The sequence below is a fragment of the Camelina sativa genome, chromosome 16 (genome assembly GCF_000633955.1).
Source record: "Camelina sativa cultivar DH55 chromosome 16, Cs, whole genome shotgun sequence".
NCBI lineage: Eukaryota > Viridiplantae > Streptophyta > Magnoliopsida > Brassicales > Brassicaceae > Camelina > Camelina sativa.
In genome coordinates, this window is record NC_025700.1 from 18,910,972 (window position 1) to 18,920,814 (window position 9,843).

Sequence of the window (9,843 nt, forward strand, 5' to 3'; positions counted from 1 at the left end):
AAACTTAATTTAAAAAACAAAAAAAAAGAAAAAAAAAAAAACATGTTGTATTGTTTAGAAGAATGAAAAACTCATTAAATTTTGCAACACATTCCACCAGTAAGAAATTTATTTCATATATCCCAATCACTTTTTAATATATCTATTTAATGGCAATTTTTTTTTTTTTTTTCATCATGACGTAGTAGCCTTAAGTCCCATAACTATCGATATAATTAACAGTCTAGGCATCGCTTCAATAATTCACAGTAGTTCCGTTTTTAATTTTTTTGAACTACTAAAAATAAGCGATGTCTAGTAGACTGGTGGTAACGTGTAGTTCTTTTAGTGGCATCATGGCATGGACAACCTAATTTAGATAGAAAGTACCTTTACTATATATATTGATTGATACATTATTACGATATTTATACATGGATCAACACTAAATAAAGAGACTTATTATCAACAGCAAAAAAACGAACGTTTGATTTTATACATATAAGGAGAAAGGGGCTCACAACTACATCCCAAATCAAATCAAAAGTGTGAAACCATTAAAATATTTGATAAATGATAAAACAAATGAGCCGCACGTTCGATCTCTATATATTGTTTTGGGTCCAAAAGGGAGAGTTTGGGACGTGACATGATTCTTCACCATATGTTTTCAGGGATCATAAAGGTGTATTATTAGATTTTGGATCCAACGAGAGAGAGTTATGGGGTTTTTTTTTATTAATGGTCCGTACGATAACAATTTCCTTTTACAGCGAACCAACCAAAAGAAATCGCATTTATAAATCTTTCTTGTTTTCTTCTTTCGTTCTTCTCTTTCTAACTTTCAAAAAAGTCATCAACTTGTCAGATTTCATCACCTAACCTCCCTCTCCATCTCCACCCATAACGACAACATTTAGATCATTTCATAATTCATACACACACAAACACACACTCTTGGATCATTAAGCAGAGCCATAGATCATTAATGGGATAGATGAACAAAGTTTAACGCTTTCAATTATAAAAAAAGGGACAAAAAAAACTTTGCAACAGAAGTCAATGCCCGAACCATACAAAGAAAGTCAAAGTTGCATGGTGCGTTCTTGACTTCCAGTTTCTAAGCATAAAAAACAATTAAAAAGACCCTAAAAATCTCATAACCACCACCAAGAAAAGAAAACCCAAAAAAAAATAAAAAAGCAAATGAAGAAGAGAGAAGAATCCAGCTGTTGTTTTCTTTTTCTTACAGAAGTTGTTTAATGAGGTTTGTCCAAGAACAGAACAGCACCAACAGAAGCAGCAGAACAATTGGAGTTAATGAGCATCTCTTCTTCTCTCTCTCTCTCTCTGGCATTGAAGGCAAAAGAAGAGTTAATTCCCCTTCTCTGATCATTGAAGAGAAAGAGACACCCGGAAGAAAGAGGAAGAGCTTTTAATTTTGTGTCAAGCTGGAGTTGAAGCTGTAGGACCGCTCAAGGCGGTTTTAATTTGGTGGACAGTAGTTCCAATGAGGTTATTAACCGTTTCCACCGACTCCATATTCAGTTTTGCCGACGGTAAGTTGCTTACCATTATCTGAAACCCTACTGTTATCAACGAACCGCTTGAATTTGATGATGACCGTCCTGAGCTCGTCGATGCTCCTCCTCCTTGCTCAGACGTTGAGCCATTTCCATCTGGTGAGATTGCGAAACCTGAGGACAAGAGCGGGATGTATGAAGGATCTTCACCACTCATTGCTATGTTTAACGCTGCTAAATCCACTGGACTGTAGACCACAAGTGCTCCTGATGAGTCTGTTGAGCTTTCTTGTAGAATTAGCATGTTGTTGCTTTGTGATGCATTAGAAGCCTAATAGAAAGAAAAAAACAGACTTCATTTGTTAAGAAAGTGAATTGTGAGGAAAATTTTGTATCACTAAAGAGACTTACGCGTAGCACAGATATGCAATTTCCAGGATGTGATCCGTTTGAGATGTGAGCAACTTCTTGCACCGAGTTACCGTTTGAAAGAACATCCCACTAATACAAACCACCAACAAAGAAACATTTTAAACACTTTCTTAAGATGATTCTTTACTTACGAAGCTTTTGGGTTGTGTTCTTGTTGTTACCTGAGGACGGGTTCTTTCATCTTTGAGGAAATTGAAGACATTTTGAGGAGAATTGGGAAGCCAGAAGGTAGTGGCTGCACAGAGGACTGTGCCATTTGGTTCAGGACTCTTATGTTCAGTCACACGGACTCCAACTTCGTTCAATTCAGAAACAACGGTTGAACGTATGTTTTTGGATCTGCTTACACTTAAACAGTAGTTACTTATCATTCGCTGAGCAAGTCTCATCATGCTTCTCTTCCCTTCCGGCGATGGAATCACTGAAAAAAAGTTGCTCAAAAATTATTACTGTATATGGACTTTTAAATAAAGAATTTAGCAATGGAGACTTATGTCTCTATTAAATGTTTTCACCTCCACCGAGATCACGGGATGAAGATGCTGGTACTGATAGAGAAGCGAACCTTTCACACATTCTCTGGAGAGTAGTAAGCCAACGTTCAGCTCCAAACGCAATCCCATCATGAATCATCTCTCTGTATAGCTCATGAATTGGTTCTTTTTCTTCGGTTTCAATATGTTCAACCCAAGTAACCTGTTTTATACTTCATCAGTTTGGGGATATCCTAACATGAAAACATAACTTAGTAAGACAGAAGGGATTAAGAAGAAAGTTGAGTTAACCTTGGAATATCCATTGGGCATGTCCTGAATCAAGCATCCAGATGGAAATCTAAAGGACTGAGAGTGAGAAACAAACTGAGGAAGATCATACGAGACATTTACAACAATCCAGCTTCCTTGTTCTATCTGCTGACAATACCGTAGCTCGCAGATTTCACGCGTTGCTACCAATGGTGATAACACTTCCATTTCTTCATACAACTATATAGCCAAAACAAAAGTTGCTATATATGAAGAAATCTGAATCCTTTTTTGATACATCAGAAAGCAAGTAGAGTTACTATCAGTTTACCAAATGTAATGCACCCTCATGGGTACCTCCCATTCCTGAAGAGATCACTGCAAGTGTTTTAGATGCTGCAATGATTGAAGGAAAGAGTTCTGCACACTTGACCTACAAAAAAAAAGAGAAACTGAATCAGAAATGCTGCAAACCAATGGTGAAAAACATAATGTTGGAGATGTATCAGCTACTTACACAATCCATGAACATGTCGACAAGTGCCATAGCATTCATGAAAACAATTCCAGAAGACCTAGATGCCTCGACTAGAAAGTTATGGTTCTTCCCTCTGTTACTTGATCTTGGGAAAATGTTCTCATAGCTTCCAAGATTAAGAATGTCTCTGGAGCCATCTGTTTTGGTCCACAGAGGTTCATTTGTGTGGAGAAGCCTGAGCAACTCTTCCATTGCAGTCAAAGCAATGTCGGTCATAAGAGGCTTATCCATCTCTGATATAGCCAAGTTAGGCTGAGACTGCAGATTATTATGACCAACAGACATAGAACTTCCTGGAAGAAGATCAAAATCTAGTGAAGGACCATGACCACAAGGTCCACAACCAGTTAAACTAGTCATTGACAAATCCAACGGTGAGATGTGCATTGGATGTAATGTTGAGAGTTGGGATATAGGTCTTCCCATGTACTTTGATGCAATGGTGGACATTCTTTCAAGCTGTGCAAAAGATCAAATTTTTTTACAATCAACTGATGTTTATGAATCAAGCTAATATCGATGAAAACTGCAGAAAACAAAACTCACCTCTTCTCTAAGATGTGCATTTTCAATCCGAAGCTTTTGTTCATCAAAGTAAGGATCTTCACTAACAGGAGGACCACCACAGTTAGGGCATATAGCATGCTTGAGAGCTTCTCTAATGGCTATGTTTTCGCAACGAATCTTATCATTCTCTGCCTTTAGTGCACTGTTATCAGCTCTCTCATGTTGCGCCTACGGAAAACATTACCACAATCAAAATCAAAATCCTTTCTTTCATATTCAGAACTACATTTCAAAACTCAAGAGAGAGAGAGAGAGAGAGAGAGACAAAACCTTAAGCTGAGTTCTTCTGTTCTGAAACCAGAACTTGATTTGTCTAGGAGCCAAACCCAATTCTCTGCTAAGTTGATTCCTCTGCTTCTCATCAGGATGAGGACACTCCTTGAAACTCCTACAAGTTCGATAATTCAACGATTACAAAAACAGAACAAAGAAGTTTCTCCAAGAAACACAAAAAGAGAGATGATTGTAGTACGATTCAAGGCGTTGAATCTGTTGAGCGGTATGACGATGATAACGTTTCTTCTTCCTATCAGATTCAGAGCCGTCGTGATGTTGGCTACCACCAACGTCACCGCCGCTTCCACTCCCACTTCCGCCGACGCCGACGACAAAACTCATCTTTGTTTTGTTTTTTTTTTTTTTTTGAATATACGCCGACAGACAAAGCGGTAATAAAACACTCTCTTTAATCTCTAATATGGCTAACAAACTTGTTCTCTTTACTTTCACCCAACCACAAACTACTAATGGACCATTTACACCACTGTCGCCATTAACACAACCCCCCCAACAGAGCAATACACAAAAAAAAAGGTTCGAACTTTATATGCACCCACCCAAAAAAAACTAAAACTTTAGAGAAGGGAAGAGGAGAGAGATGAAAAGAAAGAAAACGAAACGGAAGAGAATCTGAAAGAGAAGATGCAAAGGCGATGATTTCGGGAGGTGAAAAGGTTCGGTTTAGGCAACAAATTGATTTCAAAAATGGAATTTTGACAAATCCAAAAACCCCAAAAATTCAACTAAGAGATATTTAGGGGGTGGAGGGAGGAAACAAAAAATAAAAATGGGTTCTTTGTAGCCGTAATAATGTCTCGTCTCCTTACTTCTTTCTACAGAGGAGCCACCCTAGAAAGAGAAAGAGAAAGTGATCTCTCTCTCTCTCTAATAAGACTTTCACTCTCACCTAAGCCGCCACCATTAGTGCTCTCTCCCAACCCTTTTTGTTGCTTCTTCAACATTCATTACACAGATTCGCAAAAACTCTCTCTCTCTCTCTTTCTCTCTCCCAACCTGTCGAAATTGGCGTAACTGATGGGGTTTTAAATGGTGTTTGTTTTGATGACAGAGGAAAAAAAAAAAAGAAAAAATTCAAGAAAGAGAGAGAGAAACAGAGAGGGTTTTAAAGTCTCTTGCTCTCCCCATTACTGCTAAGTTGTACTCTCACCATACTCCGAGAGAGAAAAGAGAGAGAGAGGACCGAACCAACCTTCTTCTTCTTCTTTTTTTTTTTTCTTTTTTTGTTTGGTCTATACAACTAACTCTCTCTCTCTCTCTTTTTCTTTGAGTCCCAGTTGATTTTTATATCTCCGGTAAGGGTTGGTTAATACACAGAGGTTTGGATAAAAAAGAAGAAAACTTTATCCACTTTCTCCGGCCAAGTTCTCTCTCTCACCCTTGTAGTATAATGACAAAATTAAACTTTTTTATTGGGATTTTGCTGATCTCATTTTTTTCTTCTTTGGATTTTTTTTATATATTTTCTCTTTCTCATTTTCCCAAGTTTACTTTCTTTCTATAATTTTTGCTCATTTAGTCAATTTTTAATTGTAATAAAGATTTATTAGCATTTATAGTCAATAATCTTATTTTTTTTTAAGAAATAATGAGAACAGCTGTATAATTTTAAGCATTTTTTATTACTTTGTGTATATACAAAAAAAAATTACTTTTTTTTTGGTAGGCACAAAAAAAAAATTACTTTACTAATAGATCTTTCTTACCTTTCTCAAAACACTACTTTTCTCAACAACAACAAAAAAGAAAACTGGAGTATAAATATTGTAAGGATATCTAGTTAGTAATTATTGTTTTAACAAAGATTTCTTACTCATCATCAATGGTAAATCATGCTACCAAGTACCAATGAAAGCCATATAGTAACGGAAATTGAAAATTGTGCATCCTATAGTTAANAAAAAAAAAAAAAAAAAAAAAAAACCAAACACAACTTATCTACATTGTATTAAATCGGGTCATAATTTAGACAAAATCGCAAATAGTTAAGATTATTTACTCAATACAAATCAATGCGTGAACATTCCACTAATTTTCAGTTTTCTACATAAGTTTATATCCATTACCTGATTTAATTAATCATATCTCTATTTAGCAAAATCACACGTTATTCAATTCAGTACTACATATCTTTTGGGACTGCTTAATTAGCATATACTTAAAATCTATACACCAACTTTTATAGCTTTTTTATATAATGAGTTATTTTTTAATTAGCTATTTTTAGATATGTTTAAATATGTTTATCATTTAGTGGTCAAAAAAAAAAATATAAAAATATCAATTAATAATTTTTTTTTTTTAAGTTGTTGTCTTTTGGCCTTTACGGATCGTCTCGATATCTTGGCTGTACTCACGCTGTCTTTATAACTCTTTTTACTACCAAGTGCATAATCCCTTAAAGTCAAAACTGTTTCGAAATTAGAAACCTGTTGAAGAAAGAAATATGGTTGAAACTTGAAAACCTTGACAACAATGTGAATTTAATACATTTTCAAAACTTTTTCGTTGACAAAAAGAATAATAATTCAATAAGTTGCATGCGATCAACAAACGATTCTGAATACAGTAGATGATAATAACCTTGTTATCAACAAATAAAAAAATCTCATAATTAATCTGATTTGCAAAATTTCTTTATTTGGTAGTATTATGTTTTCATTATTGGATCATATATTAGATATAGAAACGCATCATGGATTTATTAGAGATTATAAATGCTTATAACTTGAAGTAAATATAAATCTATTGATGAAGTGAAGATAGTGTAATGAATTTGTATCGTATATCATTCAACAATTCTCTTGTTATTGATGAGATTATCATTTAGGAAAATAAAAGTTTATTTAAATTGTTTATATAATTATCACTTTCGTCTTTAATTTTACCATTCATGTGTGCCTATATTTACATTAGTCTGAAAAAAGGAAGCAATTAAATAGATAGTCTTAAATTAAAAGCATTGATATAAATTTCCCATCTTACCACATTTAATTTTGGGACCTTGAATAAAGTGATCCTTCCACAATTCACATACAGTCTCTGCCTTCGTTTGCTCCATATGGCTCTATCCCAAATTTAATTATCATATGGACCGATTCATTACTTTATTTATTGTCTTAAGAAATTAATTTCAAATGCATCTTCAACAAAATTTCATAATTAATACATGCACATAGTACATACACGTGTGTAATTATATATACAGTTGGGCCAGTTTGGTAAGCCAAATGTATGAATTTTATTACTTGATGATTTTTACATCGATAGTAGTTTTATGCATTACAAATTTTATTTGTTTTCACGTTACTTCGATCAGAGGTAGACTTTCTTAATCCTCTTGAGCCGAGTTAGCACCAAAGAACCTCTGCTTCAAAATGTAACAGATGTAGAGACAAACCACGACTGACCAGAACAAGTTCCGAACCGATGAAGCTCCTTGGTTCTGTTGTTGTCCGTACGCAATCTTCATCTTCTCTTGATGCTGTTTCTCTCCCGAAGTTTCTAAAACTTTCTTCATCCTCTCTGATGCTTCAGCTGCAAGCAACCCCTCTCTTACTTCTCTTGATCCGACCTTTACATCTTGTTGTTCTTGACCATCTTTACTTTTCTGTTTCGTCTTTTCCGTTTCTGTGACTTCCTTCTGCTTACTTCCTGCTCCAAGAGATGATGGTTTTTTGGGAAGGAGGTTACGGATTGTAGCCAGTCTCAGAGGCAGAGGTTTATCTTCCGGGATTGTCACTTTCTTGGTCTACAAGAAACAATAGCAATGTAAAGGTTAGTTTTGTTAGCTATCATCAATAGTAATCTTCATATCAAAGACTCACCAATTGTTTGAACTGGAGATTGTAGAGCATGTCAATGTATCTCTGCTTCGCTTTCTTTTGATCTTCGTTCACCTGTCTCCAAAATCCATAAATGCTTCCCATTTTAAGCAGCTTCTCTGCATAAATCTTCCATGTGTAACTGCACAGAGGTTACAAAATCCACAAATAAGCAAGGTAATGTGATAACTGATGAGATTTGTGTTTCAGGATTATCTTTACTTACCACTCATAGATGCGTTTGAGACCACCCTTAGAGATACTATCCCAGTACAAAGCATCTGTACGGCCTTGGCTGAAGAAATCTCCAATTTTTTTAACAGAGTCATCACCATTGTTGGGATCAATATGGAAACCAGAGACACCATCAACAATTATCTCCGCTGGTCCACCTTGGTTTGTGGCGAATGTTGGGAGTCCACAGTTCATGGCTTCGATAACAGTTAAGCCAAAAGCTTCATACAAAGCAGGTTGAACAAAGACTCCTTTTGTATCAGCAATGCATCTGTAGAGCTCACTGTTTCTGTATCTATCGGTTTGAGCAGCGATCCATCTGAATTTTCCCTTGAGCTTGTACTTTTCAATCAGATCATGCATTTTCTTGATCTCAGCCTTTTCTTCTCTGTCATTAGATTTCGACATGTCAAAGAATCCAGCAACGACTACAAGATTAGCCATCTCTCTAAGTCTCTTGTCTTTGCCATACCACTCAACCAAACCAGTTATGTTTTTCACCGTGTCGAGTCTGGCCATTGAGAAGATGATCGGTCTCTCTCTTACCGCAAGATACCCCCTGTTTACACACAGGCAGAATTAGTAAGTCATATGGTGTCCGACTGTTGAGTGTTGACTAATTCAATTGCAATGAGACTAGACTACTTACATGTGTTCGGCATTGTCTTTCTCATTGTAAAGCAATTCTTGTATAGAAGGATGAAACTTGGTAAATCGTTTTTGCTTCTCTGTGTAAGGGAAGTATACAGATTGATCCGCACCAGGAGCAGCAATGTTAAACTTAGGATCAAAAACATCAATGCCAGAGATAACTCTGCATAGACCAGGCATTGTGAAGGAAGTGTGACTCTCATACTGTCCTGGCCTGTCCTTGCTGCAAATCAAAAGGCGTACTTACTTTAGGTTTATGAGTTTGAATCTTCTATGTATATGTTAGTGCAAAAAAATACGAACCTCCCAGCGATTTCTTGATATGTGCTGGTAATGATAAAGTCAGTGACATTCATTGCGATTAAATCAGCTGTGAACTGGCATGAGAAGTGGTATTTAGGATCTAGTTCCTTCCACTTCGCATCTGAATCTTCATACTTTGTCTTCTCCAACGCATGAGCAATCGTTCCCTGAGTGACACCGAGTTTGGTGGCCATTAGAGATGCAACCAAGTTCCCATCTGTGTAGTTTCCGATGATGAGGTCAGGCTTGCAGTCAAGGCGTTGAAGAATCTTGCTCGTTGCGTCCTGTAAATACGAACAATTTGTCAGGAGTTTTATTAGTTTGCTTTAGCCATTGAGAAAATATAAGAATCTTTTGAAGAAAGATGATTAACATACCTGAGTAAATCTCTCCAGGTAAGGGTAGATATCGAATCGAGAAACCCATTGACGGAGGATTCCTTTATTCGTAACAAAAGGAACCCTGAGAATATGAGAATGCTTGGTTCCTTCAATGGCTTCTAGTTCTTGATCACACTTTGTTCCTCTTGCTTCAGGTATTAACCGTGTCACCACAAGAATCTGAGGCTTGAATCCGAGGCCTTGTTGGTTAATTCGAATGAGAAGCTCTTCTTCCAAAGCTCTTACTTGATCCAATATGTAAACAACCTATACGATCATAATACACAAAGGGTTTATATAACCATGAAGTTTCTTTTTGTTAATTAGATATCATATTTTAGGAGGTAATATAAAACTGAAGATTTGTTT

At 36.0% G+C, this 9,843-nt stretch overlaps 2 protein-coding genes across 2 annotated transcripts in view; both read right to left on the reverse strand.

The window, feature by feature from the left end:
• LOC104751188 (homeobox-leucine zipper protein HDG11-like) lies at window positions 980-5,542 on the reverse strand. The gene is made up of 10 exons (XM_010473094.2): window positions 4,258-5,542; window positions 4,056-4,173; window positions 3,765-3,953; window positions 3,198-3,677; window positions 3,012-3,113; window positions 2,720-2,920; window positions 2,450-2,630; window positions 2,096-2,355; window positions 1,914-2,003; window positions 980-1,833 (listed from the first exon to the last, which is right to left on the reverse strand). Exons 1-10 carry the CDS (start codon window positions 4,401-4,403, stop codon window positions 1,426-1,428), a joined length of 2,175 nt encoding a protein of 724 aa, XP_010471396.1. The 5' UTR covers window positions 4,404-5,542; the 3' UTR covers window positions 980-1,425.
• LOC104751189 (sucrose synthase 6-like) overlaps window positions 7,279-9,843 on the reverse strand; it is a 5,825-nt gene continuing 3,260 nt past the window's right edge. The window contains exons 7-12 of the mRNA XM_019237795.1: window positions 9,472-9,741; window positions 9,095-9,378; window positions 8,790-9,014; window positions 8,133-8,699; window positions 7,910-8,048; window positions 7,279-7,833 (exon numbers count right to left, since the gene is read on the reverse strand). Coding sequence (XP_019093340.1) covers window positions 7,414-7,833; window positions 7,910-8,048; window positions 8,133-8,699; window positions 8,790-9,014; window positions 9,095-9,378; window positions 9,472-9,741 — 1,905 coding nt within the window. The 3' untranslated portion in view covers window positions 7,279-7,413. The remainder of the gene's footprint in view (window positions 7,834-7,909; window positions 8,049-8,132; window positions 8,700-8,789; window positions 9,015-9,094; window positions 9,379-9,471; window positions 9,742-9,843) is intronic.